Source organism: Anomaloglossus baeobatrachus, chromosome 5 (assembly GCF_048569485.1).
Source record: "Anomaloglossus baeobatrachus isolate aAnoBae1 chromosome 5, aAnoBae1.hap1, whole genome shotgun sequence".
In the NCBI taxonomy this organism is placed as follows: Eukaryota; Metazoa; Chordata; class Amphibia; order Anura; family Aromobatidae; genus Anomaloglossus; species Anomaloglossus baeobatrachus.
Window position 1 is genome coordinate 349,799,931 of NC_134357.1, and position 20,304 is coordinate 349,820,234.

Consider the following 20,304-nt stretch of genomic DNA (forward strand, 5'->3'; position numbering starts at 1 on the left):
GTACTCTGTCCCATAATTACAGTGCCTTACAAAAGTATTCATCCCCTTGCCATTTTTCATGTTTTGCTACTTCACAACTTGGAATTTCACTGTTTGCTTTTTTTGAGGATTTGCATCAGTTGATGTAATGAACATGCCTACAACTGTGAACATTTGTTTTTCTTTTTATTGTGAGGCAAATAACAAATAGAACAAAATAACTGAGAACTTCAAAATGCATAACTATTCACCACCCAGGGTCACTACTTTCTAGAACTTGCCTTTGGGCCAATAACGGCTGCAAATGCAAGTCACTTTGGATAAGTCTTTATGAGCTTTCCACAGTTTGCTACTGAGATTTTTACCCATTTCTCAATGCAAAACTGCTCCAACTCCTTCAAGTTAGATGGTTTCCTCTGGTGAACACCAATCTTCAAGTCTGACCACAGATTTTCAATTGGATTAAATGCTAGGTCAGGGGTCTCAAACTTGGCTGGGTTTATAGGCCGCACGTAGAAAAAAAATTGAATTTGGGGGACATCCTGGTCAGCATCCTATAGACGTTAGCTGGCGACCTCTGATTGGTCGGAGGCTACCATTGGTATAGCTCTGCAGAGAGCTTCTGGGGTTTTTTTTGGGGGGGGGGTGTTTAGGTACTTTTAATCAGTAGACATAAAGACCTTGATGAATGCACAATGTGCCAAAATGTGTAGATTGCTAGTTACTACCTGTGTGTTTTAATATTCTGGATTTTAGAAGAATTTTGTGCAATAAAAGCTGTATTTTACTTACTCTGGGATTGGAGGATTTTTCGCTGGATTCTCTTGTTCTTTGTCCATATTGTGCGGTATGCCTCCACCCTATCCGTGCAAAGATCTCGGGGAGAACTTGGATGGGTTATCTAGATTGCCTCCGAATCGGTGAGATGACCAGTGGTCTTTTCTTTTGACAATTTGAATAACTGTCAAAACTCTGCCCACCTGAACAAAAAACAGCCAATTCTACATTTTAATTGGCCCTATACAAGTGGGTGTGTTTTCGCCAGTGGGCAGGTGGGGTTTCAATCGCATTAACATCATCTTAAGTATATGTTCACCTTGGGTGAAAACATATTTTTAATAGGGATCCATTAAACATAGAAAAGCTCCAGCTCTTTTGGGTGAGCAAAGCCAAAGGAGCTGGATCACCAAAAAGAGCTGGACCGCCCATCACTTAACCCTAGAACACGCAAGTAATTCAATCTACCATAGAAAACAAATGACCTAGCAGGCCTGCGAGGCCCCAGGTATGCGTTCTAGGGTTAATAGAACCACATTACATGTGGGGCAGGAGGTAACAGGTAGGGGGGAGAATTTTGCAGTCTATGGAGTGGATGGGATAAGATCACAGGAAAGGAGCACTGTGAGGTGCTTAAACCTTATCTTCCATGCATAGGATATACTATACAGCAGAGTAACACAAGCTAGGTGTAAAATGAGAGGTAATGGTTAGCTCACATACATGGTGGGGTATAGAAGAGCACTTTGGAGACCAGACATCAACCCTGAAGATCAGAGAGGAGCACATAGAATATCACATCTGAAGGCAGCATGTAGTGCTCATGAGGGGGCACTATACTGATGGACAGTGCTTAGCCCAAGTGTGTTATCTCCTATTTGCCTCATGCTGACAAAGAAGATCCAGTTGCTATTAATTAGCTACTCTCCCTGAATATAAACTGCAGTCAGAGCTTTTACCTGACAGCTAGGGGTTAAGTGTGAAACCAGGCAGTGCTGTTGCTTTAATGCAATTATAGCTGCCTCCTTCATTACTACTACTTATTATCTACTCATTATTATTCAGGCTCCACTTAGTAGCTGACAACTTGCCCATTATTTTCCATAGATAGTTATGGCAGTCCCTGCTTTGCTTCACCTGAACGCTCCCATGGACATTTGAGCAGCTCTACAATCAAGGAGCTGAGCAGCCCAGCATCCACCAATGGGAAGACGGCACCCAAGGGGGACAGACCTACAATTGAAATGCCGATTCTGTGAAAAATCAGAATTGTAGATCAGTTCCTGTCCGATTCTTTGGCTGTCTCGGTCCGTGGGCTGGACAGGAACAGCTAGAGACCTGTATGTGGCCTACGGGCCACAGTTTGCCAAGGCCTGATCTAGTCCATTATCAAAAACATTCACGCAACACTCTATCACCTATAGTGATTTCTCTACCCAATCCACTTCTAACACTTCCTCAGCTACATTCTTTCAGTGCTTATCTTCAGACTTCAGACCACTGCATGTAACCAACCATGCTGCTCTCTCATGAAAAGTTCTCATGTAGACACAGATCCAGACCCCCTTTGGAGGCATGTCAGCATTTTTCAACATACTTTCACATTCTGTTATGAAATTCGGCCTTCACATTCTCTGAACACTCTTTTTGCAGTGTTTCCCAGCTTTTTTTTGTGGTTTCTGTCTCTGACTACAGGACACGTTTCCAAATTTGCCATAAGCTCTATCAGGTAAACACCAAGCTAGTATCACAGTGATTGTGTAGGTAGGCACCAAACCACTTTACACCCTATATAACATGAACTCCAGTGAACAGACTGCAAGATAGCCCTTCTGTTGAGTTGATTCTTCTCAGCAGCCAAACAAGACACAACACTAGTAATCCTTCAGATATGAGTATCACTATATTTCACATTTATACGCTAATTCCATCACATACAACATGTTCAAAAAGGCCTGGGTATATCTTCAATTCTTGAACCAGACTATTTAATGCAAAATAGTGCACCTGGAATGGAGTAGGAGCATACTCACTGTGAAAGTGAAGCAAAAATGTAAGAATAAGTTTTTACCTTATGCTGCAGCTTTTTATGTTCCATTTCACTGGAGAGTCCTTTTTCACTCTAGATCCGGATGGAACAATGCGTGATTGGTCCCTGTTCAAGTTTCTGTGAGTGAAATCAACTCTCTTCTATGCCTTTTGAACTCCAAATAACAAGACTTGTTTACAAGAGCTTGGAAATCAATACAGCACGACCTTAGCATGATGTGCTAAGCAGGATTTCTGGTTTATTAATGCACAGCTCAAGTTTAGTGTCACAAAGCAAACTTCCCACTGAAAGATGTAGTCAATAGGAATTTTGGGGCGTGCACAGAAATGTGAAACTTCTCCACCCAAGGTATTAACTATTTAATCACCATATGGAAGAAGAGAATGAAACAAGATGGATGCACAAAGACAATAAAGCTTGGTTAAATTATTTCACTAGTTCTGTTGTAGGATTTGCTTTTGTATGCTTTATCCGTTCTTCACTCAGCATTTTTTTTTTTTTTCCAATTTAAAGTTTTATTGGTTTTCAAAGGAAAGAGTACAACAACATTGCAAACCATGGAATACAATTTTGATAAACAAGGAGCCATCACGGCGGCTAAAGGCCACAGGCTCAGTAATCTTTACAACTGTCGTTGAGGAAATAATCAAACAACATGACTTACTAATAGAGAACAAGAAACCAAAGTAAAGGTAAAGAAGGATGAACAAGGAAAAGAGTAGATCAGAAGTGGGTGGGGGAGACAAGAGGGGGAGAACCGTAGGGGGAAAGATGTGGATAGGAGTATGTTGGCCGAGGCTGGCGTCCCGTCTGTTGGGCGTGAACCTGAAAAGAATGCAAATGACTATGGAAGGTGTGGCTAGCTGAGAGTCTTATTTACTGAGGGTCAACGAGGGCAAGAAACCTTGGGTCAGAGAGAAAAGATTCCCACTGATACCATTTAGAGGAGGCTTCCACTAGCTGGCCTCGCGATTGAGCCATTACCATCTCCATGCGGTGTATTACATTTACTTCTGTCGCCCATTCCTCTATGGACGGGGGGGTAGGGTCTTTCCAATGTCGTGGGATTACTGTCTTGGCGGCCTGGAGTAGATGTCCGGTAAGAGACTTTTTATACACCTTTTCTGGTATTTTAAACATAAACAATAGGGCTGCCTCGGGGCGACTGGGGACTAAGATCCCTGTGACCTCCTGGATGCCCACCAGCACCTTGCTCCAGAAGGCCGCCAAGCTCGGACAGTACCACCAGATATGGGCCATGGTACCTCCCTGTGCTCCGCACCGCCAGCATGTGTCAGGGATTTCGGGGCACCACTTATGAAGGGATGACGGGACCTTGTACCACCTGGAGAGAATTTTGTAGCAAGTCTCTTGCATTCTCGTTGCAACCGCTGACTTGTGGGTCAGGCGGAAGCATCGTTCCCATTGATCCCTGGAGAATGTCTGGCCGAGCTCTGCCTCCCAAGCAGTACAGAAGCGAGGAAGTGGTGTTTCTGCTGCTGCTGTCAAGATCCCATAAATCCTTGATATTGCATGTCTAGTGTCGGGTATCCCTGTACAGATAAGTTCAAAAGGGGTTGGGGATGAGGGACAAGTTAGGTCTAGCCCCTGCGTGGTTATGAAGTGTTTAAGTTGGGCATATTCAAAGTAGAACCGCATTTTGAAGTCTCTCTGCCCCACAATGTCCGGAAGTGGGAGAAGAACCCCTTCTGGTGCCACCTGTCCCAGTCTCAGGGGGTTCTGTTTTGAGCTTCCCAAAAAGTTATTAGACGATGCCCCTGGTAAAAAGTCAGGGTTATCCGTCAGTGGCATGAGGGGTCCCTGAGTCTGGAGCAGGCGCTTAATCCGTGGCATTGAGTGTACTGATTGTAATGTTTGTTTAGTGGTGTAGGACATTCCTATCTTATGTTTGGTAAGAAGTGGCCAGTTCCATGGCATGGATAGAATAGATAAGGGGCACAGGTCGTGTGCCAGGCGGACCCAGAGCTTCGATCCAGAGTTATGTAAGAGGTCTAAGACCCTTGCATGGGCAGCAGCCAGATAATAACGCCGACAGTCAGGCAGCCCCACCCCTCCCGCCCCCTTGGTCCTAGTTAGGACAGTCCTCCCGAGTCGGGACCGTCCCTTGGACCACACAAATTGATTAAACAGGCGCTGTAACTTTACCCAATACGACGCCGGGACATATACCGGGACCGTCTGGAGTAAGTAGAGCAGTCTGGGCAGGGCTGTCATCCTGAGGGCACTGATCCTACCGAACCATGAGAGGGTGCCTCTATGCCATACAGTCAGGTCCCTCTCGAGTTTGGAGAGAAAGTTTTGAAAATTAAGCTGGAAAAGTCTGGTTACATCAGATGGGATAGTGATACCTAGGTAGCCGATACTGCCGTGTGGTGGCCATTTGAAGGGGAAGTTTGGTTTTATAGCATCTACTGTTGCTTGGGAAAGTGATATGTTTAGGGCTTCAGATTTGTCAAGGTTGATTTTAAAATTGGACCATTTGCTAAAACGATTGAGTTCCCGCATTAAGGATGGAAGGGAAGTGAGTGGGTTTTGCACATAAATAAGTAGGTCATCCGCGAAGGCGGCGCATTTATATTCTTGAGTGGCAACTTTAATCCCCCGTATGTCGGGGTTAAGCCGGATGGCCGACAACAGATGCTCCATGACTAAGATATAGAGCAATGGGGATAGGGGGCATCCCTGTCGAGTCCCGTTATGGATATCAAAGGGACTCGACAGGGTGCCATTAATCTTTAGACGCGCGGTCGGGGAACAGTATAAGGCCAAAATTTTAGATGAGAAGGTTGGACCAAAACCAACATGGGACAAAGTCTGAGAAATAGAATGCCAGGAAATTCTATCGAATGCCTTTTCGGCGTCTAACGATAACATCATCACGGGGATTTTTTGGGTGTGAGCATGTTGGACCAGGTCTAGGGTTTTTAGGGTGTTGTCCCTTGCTTCCCTACCAGGAACGAATCCTGCTTGGTCCAAGTGCACCAGATCTGGCAAAAGGGGATTGAGTCTGTTTGCAAGAAGCTTAGCATAGATCTTCAAATCCACATTGAGCAACGATATTGGTCTGAAGCTGCTACATGCGGTAGGGTCTTTACCAGGTTTTCGGAGCAAAGCCACATGAGCTGTCGTGGAGTGGGGAGGGAATGGGGTCTCATCTGATATAGCGTTAAAAGAAAGGAGCATTAGGGGTGCTAACTGTTCTGCAAACGTCTTATAAAATTTGGCTGGGAATCCATCCGGGCCGGGACTTTTGTTACCGGGTGTGTCACGGATTACTGACAGAATGTCCTCAAGAAGAAATGGCTTCTCGAGGTCCTCAATTGTGGACTGATTAAGAGGTTGAAAGGGAGAGGGCATTGTAGGGGGCTCGTGGTCTATCTCAGGAAACCGAGGGGTCAGATTGTATAATTTGGAATAGTACGCATGGAAGGCAGAAGAGATATCAGGAGTAGCATAGAGCATCTCGTCTCTTGTATTTTTAATGCAGGGAATTAGAGTGTGGGCTTTCCCTTCCTTCAGTGCATTTGCCAATAGTCTGCCCGGCTTATCCCCGAATTCATAAAATGTCCCCCTTCCCACTTGCAACAGGCGCTGGTATGACGCATCCAACAATTTCTTGACCTGTAATCTGGCCTGCAAGAGGGCCTGTAAGGTGGTGGCTGATAAAGCTCGCTTATGAGCAAGCTCTAACCCCGAGACCCTGCGGAGGGCCTCTGTTAGATTCTGGGCTTTTTCTTTTTTAATACGGGCTCCATGTTTGATGAAAGTGCCCCTCAAGACGCACTTCAGTGCCTCCCACTTAAACGTGGGGGCTGTGTCGTCTGCCAAATGATCCTCTGAAAAATGAGTGATCGTGGTCAGCACATCAGAAACACAGAGCTCATCCATGAGCAAAGATTCATTAAGCCGCCATGTTCCCGCAGGGGCTGGGAGGGAAGGAACCTCTACCTCACAGTATACTGGGGCGTGGTCTGACCACAATATGCTGCCTATTCCAGTCTGTCGGACCCAAGGGAGAGCATTGTGCTGTATGAAGATGTAGTCTATACGACTGTAGGAGTCTTGTGAGTGCGAGTAGAAACTATAGTCTCTATCTGACGGATGTGTTATTCTCCAAGTATCAAACAACTGGATACTTAATAGAACCCTTTTGATACGTTTGATGGTGGTGTATGAAATGCTGGACTTCCCCTTGGAGTTATCTAATGTAGGGTCCAGAGTAGCATTAAGGTCAATACAGAGAATTGCTGTACCTCTAATTAGGGGCATCGCAGTGTCGGCAAGGCTAGCCAGAAAGTCATCTTGTCTCTGGTTTGGGGCGTAAGCATTTATGATTGTGAATGTTTGGTCTCCAGCTATTAGTGAGAGGATAATATACCGTCCCGTACCGTCTGATGTGCAGTTTATAATTTGATGTGGAAGAGACTTGTGAATGGCAATCGCCACTCCCTTTGAGCGGGATTCTGGGTTATCTGAAAATAACCAGGTTTGGTAGTACTTGTTCTTTAAGATAGGGGCGTGTCCCTGTTTGAAATGCGTTTCTTGAAAACATACTATTTTCACCTTGTGCTTGTGGAAGTGGTAGAGGACCTGTGCTCTCTTCTCCGGCACGTTAAGACCCTTAGCATTGAAGGAGGCGATTGTCAGGTTGGCCATCTGTAAAAGATTGAAGTGTTATAGGTACATGAGATATAGGGACGGACTAGCCCGTCTCGGCCACCATTTGGGGAGGGAGAAGGAAGTGTGAACTGTGAAAGGCAGATGAAGAGTAAAAAGAATAGGAGTTGAAGCAGAGAAAACAGCAGGAGTATAGCTCCCGCACAATACACTAGCTGAGAACAAACGTTCCGGGGGAGCTTGTCCGCCTCACCCGGGCAAGACAGAGGGTCCCGACCTACTTGGGGGAGAAAAAGATCAGACATAACCGTTGATAGCTCCGTAGTATACTGTTAACATTAGAGATTACCATAAACACTGGCGCATATAATCAAAAGTTTGAGTAATAAGGGCCTTGGGCACTCGGCAGGTTAGAAAGTAAAGTCTATGTACTTAGCTAGTTAAAGTTTACGATACATTGGGTAGTCCCCGATATCTTGACCTTTATCTCGGACGGCCCAATCTCCGGTCCCGAGTCTCTCTCGGGGGGAGTCCCCTTGCATGAACGGGGGATGGATTTGCGTGGGGAGGGGCTGGGCGTTCCCTTGGGACCCACGGTTGGAGCAAGGTGGTGGGCCATTGAGAGATGGAGATTGGGGGTAGACCCAGGTTTGAGGTAAAGGATGGGAGGTCTTCTGGTGACCGCATTACCCACCATCTTGAATTTTTTTGTACCGACAGAGAAAAGGGAAAACCCCAACGAAACGGGAGACCCCTTTCTCTAATGACATCCAACAAGGGTTTGAGAACCGCCCTCTGAGCTAAGGTGTGTCTCGAAAGATCCGGCATGATGCGTATTGTAGATCCATTGTACGTTAGGGACTGTTTCTTTCGAGCTGCTTGAAGGATAGCTTCCTTTGCTGCAAAATAGTGCACCCTGCATACAATGTCTCTCGGGCGGGGGTCCCCTGGGTCCGGGGGGCGTAATGCCCTGTGGGCCCTGTCAAGTTCCAGGGGGGCCCCGGGTGGTCTTTTTAGTAGATTATTAAAGATTGAAATAAGGACTGAAGGTATGTCAGGAGGGGCAATTGACTCCGGCAGACCCCTGATACGCAGGTTATTTCTTCGATTTCTATTCTCTAAGTCGTCCACATGCTGTTGGAGAGAGAATAGCTGCTTGGACTGAACCTGCAGTGTGGCTTGGACAGATTGGATGTCAGCTTGAGATGTTGTTTGTTGGTCTGTAAGGACATCCACCCTTTGGGTGAGTGAAGAAAGGTCCATCCGTAGCTGGGCAAATTCTTGCTTACATTCTGCCACTACCTGGTTGGCCAAAGCAGCTATATCATTTTTAGTGGGCATTGCTTGGAAAAGGGACCGTAGGTCTGCTAAGGATGCTGGACGCTCTTCATTTATCACATTAGTGGAGAAAGATGTTGTGGAAAAAGAGCCGATAGAGTCCTGCAAAGCTGGGTCATATAGTATTTGTGAACTTCTAGAGGTGCTTATATTTCCTCCCAAGTGTGCTACTGTGGTAATCTGTTGTGGAGGGGTCCCTGGTGCCCTGGGCCCATCGTTCCACTGACCTTTAGTGGTTGCCACCATGCTACCTCCTGGGCCCGTCGGGCTATTTTCCCTTGAGGAGCCCGTGGACCACCTCGCAGGGGGAGTATAAGGAGGGGGCCCTTGGAGGTTTCCCCCAGTCTGGTCCTGGGGCCCTTGGATGCTGTAGGATCCCCTCTGCTCCACATTAGTGCCCGTATATGGCGGTGTTATAGGGGGGGCCGTCAGGTAAATAATTGTGCCTTTTGCAAATGATGGGGGGCTGCTGTCGCCAGCCATGACTGTGCCCCTTCCCCCCTCCCCCAGTCCAGTTATCGCCTGCGGGCTGGAGATTTTGGTATGCGGTGGGGCCGGGGTGCCCGGGTTTTGTTTCCTACCTCCAACGGTGGTGCTGTTGACAACGCGGGAGACTGGTGACCGCGGGGCCCCCTCACTCTGGGAGCGCTGCTGTAATGGATGTTTCCCGAACGCCGCTCCAGAGCCTGTCTGCGTGTGTGCTGCAGGCTGAAGAGGCATTAGGCATCTGGAAGCGACCGGAGGTAAGTCGATGTTCTGCCGGCCACCGGGAAGTTCCATTCCCATCGCGGGCTGCGATGAAGGAGTAGCGGGCGGTGATGCTGCCGCTGAGGGGTCATCTTGCTGACGCTGCAGGGCCTGGTCTGGAAGCGTGCGGCGGCCATTTTGGAGTGGGGCCTGTGATTCATGTTGTCGGCCGCTCCTCCGCACATCCCCCGGCCCGTGACCGTCACTGCTATCGGTGGTCACCGCGGTTCCCCCGGGTCCCCGCGACTCCACTGTCGACCCCCGCCTCTCCACCGACGTCTTGAGGTCAGTTATCGGGTCAGCAGGCCGCGATTCTTGCTGCCTTTCCAGCTCGGGCTGCGATAGAGCGCTGGAGCCCCGTGGATTAGACAGATATGCCCCGATTTTGCCTTGAGCCATGGGAGCCTTCTTTGGGGTTCGTGCTGTGGCCTTTTTGCCCGTTAATTTGCCCATTTTGGAGTCTTGGGCCAGTGCTATGGAGTTCTGCAGAGAGGAGCTCAGAGAAGCTGCTTCCTCACTCGGCCATGTCCGGCTCCGCCCCCCCCACTCAGCATTTTTAGGTTGGTATTATTTTATTCAAACAGTATTAAATTAATTTTCTACGCTATTTTTAAATTCTATAGAAGCTTAATAGAATAAGAAAATACCCATAGCGCATATTGCATATTAAAGAAAAAGTTATTGACCCAAAAATACACCAAGGCCGGATCCCCACATAGGTTTTTCTTAATCTGAGTATGAACTGTGGTGTACATAATGGCTATGGGTCTCTTGGCAATCTTCATGGACATTTTTCAGGCTGTCAAGTTTGGGACAAGAGACTTACAGCTTGTCTGTGCATTGCTATCCATATTTACACTGCAAAATACGATGTGGGAATCCAACCTGTGTGTGTTTTCCGATGTGAATCTAGGCCAAACGTGAAAAAACCCCACAAAACTTGTACTCTCTGTGACTCATTTAATATTTCCATATTAGCTTCAACTAACAATAGGCTGCAGAATTTTTTACCTTGAAAAAAAATGCTAGGAAAAAGCCATAAGCAATTTTCTTCCAGTTATCGGTTCGTTATACGTATAGTTTCAAGAACAAGTTAAATTATAGAAAAGTAGACTCTTAAAGAAAAGGTCAGAACAGAGCTTGGAATAACAAACATATTTTTGCTGCCTAATAAAATACAAAGCAGGAGTATTACTTATGCTTAGGCACGGCTTTGTGCTACAGGAGCGCCTCTGCAGTAAGGGAGATAGATGATGTGTGGCAACAGCGATATATCAGCAGCAGACAACGGGAAGCTGTCAATAGGTTGTAGCAGTGTCATCTCATAGGCAAGTTGTCCAGTACATTCCAACTAAGCTTTCACCATTAGTAAACTTTTTCTCTTTTATGAGGATAATATGTTGCACAGAACATAAACACATAATGTAATATATTATGGTAACATTTCAGTAAATTCTTGGTTGTTTCTTTGCAGGGGAAAGTTGAAGCAGAATTTCAGCTGCTGACAGTGGAGGAGGCAGAAAAGAGCCCAGTGGGATTAGGGCGCAAGGAACCAGAACCTCTAGAGAAGCCAAAGTAAGACATATTTTTGGGATTTTCTGAGATGACTTGTTTCACAATTCCTCACTATGAACAGAATTTAAAGCATACCTCAAGCTTTACGAGAAAAGTATTGTGCAGGACTCTGCAATATAATCATTTTTCTAAATCACTCTATTAGTGATAATTTTATCACGATCATCTCCCAGTTTTTGGAGACTATGACAGCTTTTTGACTGGATCCCCTCATCTCCATATGGGATTCTGCATTTAAATGTTGTTTTGTTTCCTTTGGTACTGAAGTAGTTAATGTCAGTTTTTCTGCCAGCAGCTCTCCTGCACTTAAGGCTGCTCTGTAGCCACACCCCTTTTTGTTTAAATAGCTAGGTTTCCCAGCAAGCTTTGCTGATTATACAAAGCCATTTGTATGCTGGCCCCCTTTGGTGAAGGAGCTGCTGAGGATTTATCCTGAAGTTGAATATTTTCAATTTTTGGTTGTATTCTTCTGTTTGTCTCACCTACCTTCCTGTTGTATTAGTGCAGCGGTGGGCCTAGTGAGCTGTACCGCCCCACTCCTTAGCTAGGACTATAGTAGGGATTTTAGAGCTTCAGATATTCCTGTTCGGTGACAGGTACGGGAGTGTAGGTTACATTGCCAGGTTAAGGCAGGAAGTGTCCATCTACTCTCTCACTAGCACCAGGGCCCACCATTATTGTGTTTCTGGTATTTCCCCTTGTTTGTGGTGTAGTTTTTGTGTGTTTTTTTGTTGTGCTTCAGGTCTTAATGCACTCGCCAGACTTGCTGCGTGACATGTTTGATGGTAACCCACAGCACGGATAGCTCAAAATCTGTGCAGTGGTCTACACTAAATGAAGCAGTGTCCTGACTTGCTTTCTTAGCTTCTGTGTGGGAGTTGAACGCTATAAAATTCTGTCCCTCGCTCCTGCACTGCTTAGTTTAGTACCACCCACAGCACAGGTTTTGGGTGGTCTGTAGTAAAGAGTAAGTGCTACCATACTCGAGTGCTCGGTACTTGGTACTTGTATACTGAAAGTCAATGGAGCTTGAGTCCACCATTGTCTACTATTATACTCAGTAAACAAGTTCCGAGCACCCAAAGCATCAAAATGCTTGATACTCATATCAAGCACTCAAGCTTGGTAGCGTTCACTCATCTCTAGTGGTCTGTGCTGCGGTTATCATCAAAACCCACTTATAGTGCAGGGTTTGTTTTTCTAAATCTTTGTTTCTTGTCTCACACGGGCATGGCCGAATGGAGCATCCAGGATGTGGCTATTGCAGCGCCGCAACATGTATAAAAACGTTTAATTGATTTTGCAGGGAAACAGCTGTTTTTATTTACAAAATTAAACAATTACTTCTTAACACTCACAAACCAGCACCACCATGACTGTGACCATAACACTCTGTTTGGCCTTACATTAACTAAATGATTTGAAATGATATTCTGCTGAGCCATGCCAGAGACATTAAAGGGAATCTGTTATTTTGTTTTTCGATATTAAATAGCTCCCAATGTATGTCAATGGTGCAATGTGCATCATTAACATGGTTTTCCTCAAAAATATTCCACATATTTATCTTAAAGACTTTAAATGCTTCGGTGAATGCAGTAAATACTTTAGGTGGCGATTTTGCTTGATTCAGTCACTGTCTCTCAAGTTTAGTCACAATATTTTTTCAACTTAAGTCACGGCCTTTACATTGTAATTGATTGACATCAACACAGGTCCATCTCCATCATTCCCTAAATGCTGAGTTTTGCCCATTATGGTCAATATGTCACAGCTCTGTGGTGTTACATGACTTTTTGTGAGTGCTGTGATCATGTAACCATAATGGGCGCGGCTCAGCTTTGGAGAGCTAGTGGTGAAGGACCTGTGGTGGTCTCACAGAAATGTGACCATGCATCATTTAAAACACATTGTGGGTGGTTTAATATTGAAAATGACATGACAGGTTCCCTTTAACAAATGTGCATCGATATCTGAGTGTGGATTTGTGATGGATTTCACCCTATGTATTGCACTGTAGATTTTATATCCATAACATGTCAATTTACGCAATTTCATGTGTGAAAATTTGGTAAAAATGTAAACAATATATAAACATATACTTTTATTTTACAGTCGTCCAAAAACGTCATTCAACTGGTTTGTGAACCCACTGAAAACATTTGTCTTCTTCATCTGGAAGAATTATAAGAAATACATTATTGCTCTGCTTATCATAGCCATTCTCACCATCTTCTTGGTCCTCATTCTCTATACAATGCCTGGATACATCAGCCAGAAGATTATTAATGGATAGGCATCGTCAATGTCAATAATCTGGCTATAAACTGTATACACTGTTCTGAATTATTTTATGTAAAGGAAATGTGTGGTATCCATTACATAGCCACACTGCCGCATGTAAACCCAACACGATCCAATGCACACAATCTCAAACACGGATCATATGTCCAAAATGAAGATTGGCCTCGCCTTTTGATTTCAATGCACTTTTGATGCTTATTATTAATTTAGCTTTGCCTTAAAATAATTATGTATCCTACAATGTTTAATTTCCTTTCATTGTGTTATACGGCACTGCCGTGTGGTACTTAGCTAGGAAGATGTGTCTCTATTGTGTAGAAATGTAGGGGAACCTCTTACATATAAGTCAAAATTTATTTTAAACAAGCACTTTAAGAGTTATTAGGATTGTCTATGGGATTGCTGACTATCTCATGTTAGAGGGGTTGTCTGGTCTAAAACAACTAGTCTGCAGTCATTCTCCGGTATCAGTGATGGAAATGGCAGTCATGTGCCCTCACATATATGATATGCATACTCCTGGCTAGAGAAAAGGGGGCTTTACACGCTGCGATATCGCTAACGATTTATCGTCGGGGTCACGGTGTTTGTGACACACATCCGGCGTCGTTAGCGGCATCGCAGCGTGTAACACATACGAGCGACCTTAAACGATCGCAAAACTGACAAAAATCATTGGTTTTGGAGAGGTCGTCCAAACACCAAAAATCTTTGTCTTGTACGTAGCGATGTTGTTCCTCGTTCCTGCGGCATCACACATCTCTGTGTGTGACATCGCAGGAGCGACGAACATCTCCTTACCTGCCTCCACCGGCAATGCGTAAGCAAGAAGGTGGGCGGGATGTTACGTCCCGCTCATCTCTGCCCCTCCGCTTCTATTGGCCGGCCGCTTAGTGATTCCGCAGTGACGTCGCTATGATGCCGAACACACCTCCCTCTTGAAGGAGGAATTGTTTGGCGGTCACAGCGGCGTCGCTGACAAGGTATGTGCATGTAACGCTGCTGTAGCGATAATGTTCGCTACGGCAGCGATCACCAAATGTCGCATGTATGACAGGGGTGGGTGCTATCGCGCACGACATCGCTAGCAATCGCTAGCGATGTCGCAGCATGTAAAGCACCCTTTAGACTACCCTGTTTCCGGTCTCACGGAATACACTTGAATTGAGCGTGCCAAAGACAGTCTAGTTGAATGCATATCGCCATTTCCGGCGTGGGCGCCAGAGAATCCAGACAGCGAGCAGTGCGTGCACTGGAAGGATTCACAAGTCTACAGTCACATAGGGTAACACAGAGAGTGACTGCAGACTTGTTTTAGACTAGACAACCTCATTAACACTTAAGAAGGATGTTTTAGGTAAATGATGCAGGAAGAAGCTTCGTATGCTAATATTGATTTTAAATGGCTCTCACATATTTTTGCAGAACACATTCATTATAAGCACAAGGAAATGCCATGAGAAAATCCTAATGAACAAGGATGTCTCACTGGAAGGTTGAATTCCATTAATGTAAATGCAAGAGGCATTACTTTCATCTATCTAGCACAGGGGTGGGGAACCTCCGGCCCGCGGGCCGCATGCGGCCCGCCATGACCTTTTGTGCGGCCCCCGGGCAGATTCCCGGGGGCGCAGTACTCCGGCCACCGCCGTGGTTTTACCGGCCGCCGGCCCTTTAAATCTCCACATGTGCTGCTTGAACGCACCAATGACCTCTTTCACTAGCAGGTGTCAGCGTGCTCAGAACGCGACTCTGTGGGTGGGTTTAGCGCTCTGCGTGCGCTTCCGTCCCACAGCATTGTGACGCCCCCCTCACCGCCCCTTCTCTGGTACAGCGTGCCCCATCAGTGGAGTGTGCCGCCCGCTCCCCTGCGCCTCCCGCTCACCGGTGCCTCGTTCCCCATCAGTGAAGTGTGCCGCCCGCTCCCCTGCGCCTCCCGCTCACCGGTGCCTCGTGCCCCATCAGTGGAGTGTGCCGCCCGCTCCCCTGCGCCTCCCGCTCACCGGTGCCTCGTGCCCCATCAGTGGTGTGCCGCCCGCTCCCCTGCGCCTCCCGGTCACCGGTGCCTCGTGCCCCATCAGTGGTGTGCCGCCCGCTCCCCTGCGCCTCCCGGTCACCGGTGCCTCGTGCCCCATCAGTGGTGTGCCGCCCGCTCCCCTGCGCCTCCCGGTCACCGGTGCCTCGTGCCCCATCAGTGGTGTGCCGCCCGCTCCCCTGCGCCTCCCGGTCACCGGTGCCTCGTGCCCCATCAGTGGTGTGCCGCCCGCTCCCCTGCGCCTCCCGCTCACCGGTGCAGCGTGCCCCATCAGTGGTGTGCCGCCCGCTCCCCTGCGCCTCCCGCTCACCGGTGCAGCGTGCCCCATCAGTGAAGTGTGCCGCCCGCTCCCCTGCGCCTCCCGCTCACCGGTGCAGCGTGCCCCATCAGTGGAGTGTGCAGCTCCCAGTATGTGTACCGCCCGCTCCCCTGCGCCTTCCGCTCTCCGGTGTAGCATCGTGCCCCATCAGTGGAGTGTGCAGCTCCCAGTGCTGTCTTCTTTCCAATGCTGTGTACCCTCTAGTGACGTCTGTGCCCCCCAGTCTCCTAGTGATGTCTGCGTGCCCCCCACTTAGTGATGTCTGCGTGCCCCCCACTTAGTGATGTCTGCGTGCCCCCCACTTAGTGATGTCTGCGTGCCCCCCACTTAGTGATGTCTGCGTGCCCCCCACTTAGTGATGTCTGCGTGCCCCCCACTTAGTGATGTCTGCGTGCCCCCCACTTAGTGATGTCTGCGTGCCCCCCACTTAGTGATGTCTGCGTGCCCCCCACTTAGTGATGTCTGTGTGCCCCCCACTTAGTGATGTCTGTGTGCCCCCACTTAGTGATGTCTGTGTGCCCCCACTTAGTGATGTCTGCGTGTCTCCCACTTAGTGATGTCTGCGTGTCCCCACTTAGTGATGTCTGCGTGCCCCCCACTTAGTGATGTCTGCGTGCCCCCCACTTAGTGATGTCTGCGTTCCCCCCACTTAGTGATGTCTGCGTTCCCCCCACTTAGTGATGTCTGCGTGCCCCCCACTTAGTGATGTCTGCGTGTCCCCCACTTAGTGATGTCTGCGTGTCCCCCACTTAGTGATGTCTGCGTGCCCCCCAATTAGTGATGTCTGTGTGCCCCCACTTAGTGATGTCTGTGTGCCCCCCAGTTAGTGATGTCTGTGTGCCCCCCACTTAGTGATGTCTGTGTGCCCCCCACTTAGTGATGTCTGTGTGCCCCCCACTTAGTGATGTCTGTGTGCCCCCCACTTAATGCTGTCTGTGTGCCCCCCCACTTAGTGCTGTCTGTGTGCCCCCCCACTTAGTGATGTTCGTGCTCTCTGTGCTGCCCTAGTGATGTGTGTGCCACCCCAGTGCTGTCTGTGCCCCACAGCAATGCTTACGCCTCCCTGTGACCTAGTTATGTCTGTTCCCCAGCCCCTTTTGTCATGTATATTCCCCCAGCATCTCCTGTCATGGATATGCCCCAGCATCTCCTGTTATGTGTATGCCCCAACCCCTCCTGTGATATATACATCACATTGGAGATGCTAGGAGGCATATACATCACATGCTGGGGTATATACATCACATTGGAGATGTTGGGGCTGTACATATCACAGGAGCGTCTGGGCGCATATACCTCACAGGAGGGGCTGGGCGCATATACCTCACAGGAGGGGCTGGGGGCATATACCTCACAGGAGGGGCTGGGGGCATATACCTCACAGGAGCGTCTGGGCGCATATACCTCACAGGAGGGGCTGGGGGCATATACATCATAGAAGGGGGCTGGGGGCATATACATGTGTGATGTAGGTGTCTCCTGTGATGTATATACAGCAGTCCCAGCGTCTCCTGTGTGATGTATATCCCAACAGCCCCTTCAGTCATGTATGTGTCTCCTGTGATTTATATACACCAGTCCCTGTGTCTGTTGTGTGATGTATGTAGTCTACCAATATTATTATCACAAAGAGTTGCCTGCGCTCCAGACCGTGACAAACCTGGAAAAGAGAGAAGAAACATAAGTATCACCGAACATCACAGCCGCACCAAAGAGAAGCCGCTCCAGCCATTACAGTAAGGGTGAGTTAATAAACTGTTTGACCAAATATAGTTGGTTCATTTTCACATTGATAATTTTGTGCGGCCCCCGAAGGTTGGCAGAAATTTCCAAATGGCCCCCGGCAGCAAAAAGGTTCCCCACCCCTGATCTAGCACCTTCAATTACATAAATGTGAAACCCCATAGTTAGCCTTGAAAGGCAAAAAACGCAGTTCCAGCACCATCTGCAGTATGCTAGTGTGCATTACATATTACTGTTCATCACATCAGAGGTTGTAGATAATCTATCATTTATATACAGTATATATATATATATATATAATGTAACATATATATATATATTATATATATACACACACTGTATATAGTGGGTACGGAATACTTATGATCATGTGATATTTCAGTTTTCCAAGTTTAATAAATTAGCAAAAATTTCAGTTTTTTTCTGTCAAGATGGGGTGCAGAGCGTACATTAATGAGAAAAAAAAAAAGAACTTTTTTGAATTTACTAAATGGCTGCAATGAAACAAAGAGTAAAACATTTAAAGGGGTCTGAAGACTGGGTATTCAGACCCTTTGCTCAGACACTCACTAAGTCACATGCATCCATTTTCTTGTGATCCTCCTTGAGATGGTTCTACTCCTTCATTGGAGTCCAGCTATGTTTAATTAAACTAATAAGACTTGATTTGGAAAGGCACACACCTGTCTATATAAGACCTCACAGCTCACAGTGCATGTCACATCATATGAGAATCATGAGGTCAAAGGAACTGCCCAAGGACCTCAGAGACAGAATTGTGGCAAGGCACAGATCTCCCCAAGGTTACAAAAGAATTTCTGCAGTACTCAAGGTCCCTAAGAGCACAGTGGCCTCCATAAACCTTACATGGAAGAAGTTTGGGACCACCAGAACTCTTCCTTGACCTAGCCGTCCAGCTAAACTGACCAATTGTAGGAGAAGAGCCTTGGTGAGAGAGGTAAAGAAGAACCCCAAGATTGCTGTGGCTGAGCTCCAGAGATGCAGTAGGACATGGGAGAAAGTTGCAAAAAGTCAACGATCACTGCAGCTCTCCACCAGTTGGGCCTTTATAGCAGAGTGGCCGACGGAAGCCTCTCCTCAGTTTAAGACATATAAAAGCCTGCATAGAATTTGCAAAAAAACATATAAAGGACTCCCTGACTATGAGAAATAACATTCTCTGGTCTGATGAGACAGAGAACGTTTTGGTGATAATTCTAAGCGGTATGTTTGGAGAAAACCAGGTACCTCATCACAGTGAAATATGGTGGTGGCAGCATCATGCCAAGGGGGTATTTTTCAGATACAGGGACAAGACAACTGGTTGCAATTGGTGAAAAAATGAATGTGTCCAAGTACAGAGATATCCTGGAAGAAAACCTCCTCCAGAGTGCTCTGGACCTCAGACTTGGCCGAAGGTTCACCTTCCAACAAGACAATGACCCTAAGCACACAGCTAAAATAACAAAGGAGCGGCTTCAGAACAACTCTGTGACCATTTTTGACTGGCCGAGCCCTGACCTAAACCCAATTGAGCAACTCTGGAGAGACTTGAAAATGGCTGTCCACCAATGTTTACCATCCAACCTGATGGAACTGGAGAGGATCTGCAAGGAAAAATGGCAGAGGATCTCCAAATACAGTTGTGAAAAACTTGTTGCATCATTCCCAAGAAGACTCATGGCTGTACTAGCTCATAAGGGTGCTTCTACTCAATACTAAGCAAAGGGTCTGAATACTTATTACCACCTGATATTTCAGTTTTCCTTTTTTATAAAATTTGCAAAAACTTCTACATTTCTGGTTATTTTTGTCAAGATTGGGTGCAGTATACATTAATGAGAAAAAAATGAACTTTTTTGAATTTACCAAATGGCTGCAATGAAACAACGAATGAAAAATTTAAAGGAGTCTGAATACTTTCCGTACCCACTATAAGTCCAATGTGATGTCATTATTGTGTTACGCATGATGTCACTACTCAATAGATGTGCTGGGATGCTGGAAGTTATGTGGAGGTTTGCAGGGCTCTATTCTGGCAACTACGGACAACTGCTGGACCCGAGAGAGATGGGTATCATTTTGCTAGATTTCATGTTAGTTCATCATGTCCCAGGATGGTGGGGTGTAATGTTATGGATCTGACCTTTAGGTATCTTCCAACAGATACTTATGTTTCCATACAGTGTAGACTTAAACACTGACCTAAGGATATCTTAATAGTCAAGCTGTGACTTTGTGAGACTTGACTGCAGTACCGGCTGCCTTTCGGTTGAAGGGATTGGCTACTACCTTTTTATTATTGGCCTATCTTTAGGATAGACCATCAATATCTAATCAGCATCCCTGCCGAACAGCTGTTACTGGCATCGGCTGGAAGTTCCTGGATGGTACTGAAACACAGCAGCTTTGTCATTTCTAGAGCGGTCATTTCTAGAGTAGTTATTTCTAGAGTGGTCGCGTGGGTGATCAGCATGGCTGATATGCCACGGTCATTTCTAGAGTAGTCACGTGGGCGATTAGTGTGGGTGATAGGTCATCAGTAAAATAGTATGAAGCCAACCTCATTAATGCATCCTATTAAATGACATATTTATAAGATATATAAAAAGGGGAATCTGGAATTCCATTCATTTTATTAAATAAAGTTCTGCATTTGTAAATCTTATTACTGTATTTTTATAACATATATGATAAAAGTCTGTAAATGATATATTGAATGTAGTGCAAGCATTCCAAATTAAAATATGTAAATAATAAAGGTAAACCACAGTTTTAAATTCCAAATATAAACTGTTT

The 20,304-nt window shown here is 46.5% G+C and overlaps 1 protein-coding gene across 1 annotated transcript in view; it reads left to right on the plus strand.

The window, feature by feature from the left end:
• The window catches only part of LOC142311455 (fer-1-like protein 4), a 239,263-nt gene extending 224,303 nt beyond the window's left edge, over positions 1 to 14,960 (plus strand). The window contains exons 44-45 of the mRNA XM_075349905.1: positions 11,004 to 11,104; positions 13,220 to 14,960. Of these exons, the coding sequence (XP_075206020.1) occupies positions 11,004 to 11,104; positions 13,220 to 13,400 (282 nt within the window). The 3' untranslated portion in view covers positions 13,401 to 14,960. The remainder of the gene's footprint in view (positions 1 to 11,003; positions 11,105 to 13,219) is intronic.
• The last annotated feature ends 5,344 nt before the right edge of the window (positions 14,961 to 20,304 follow it).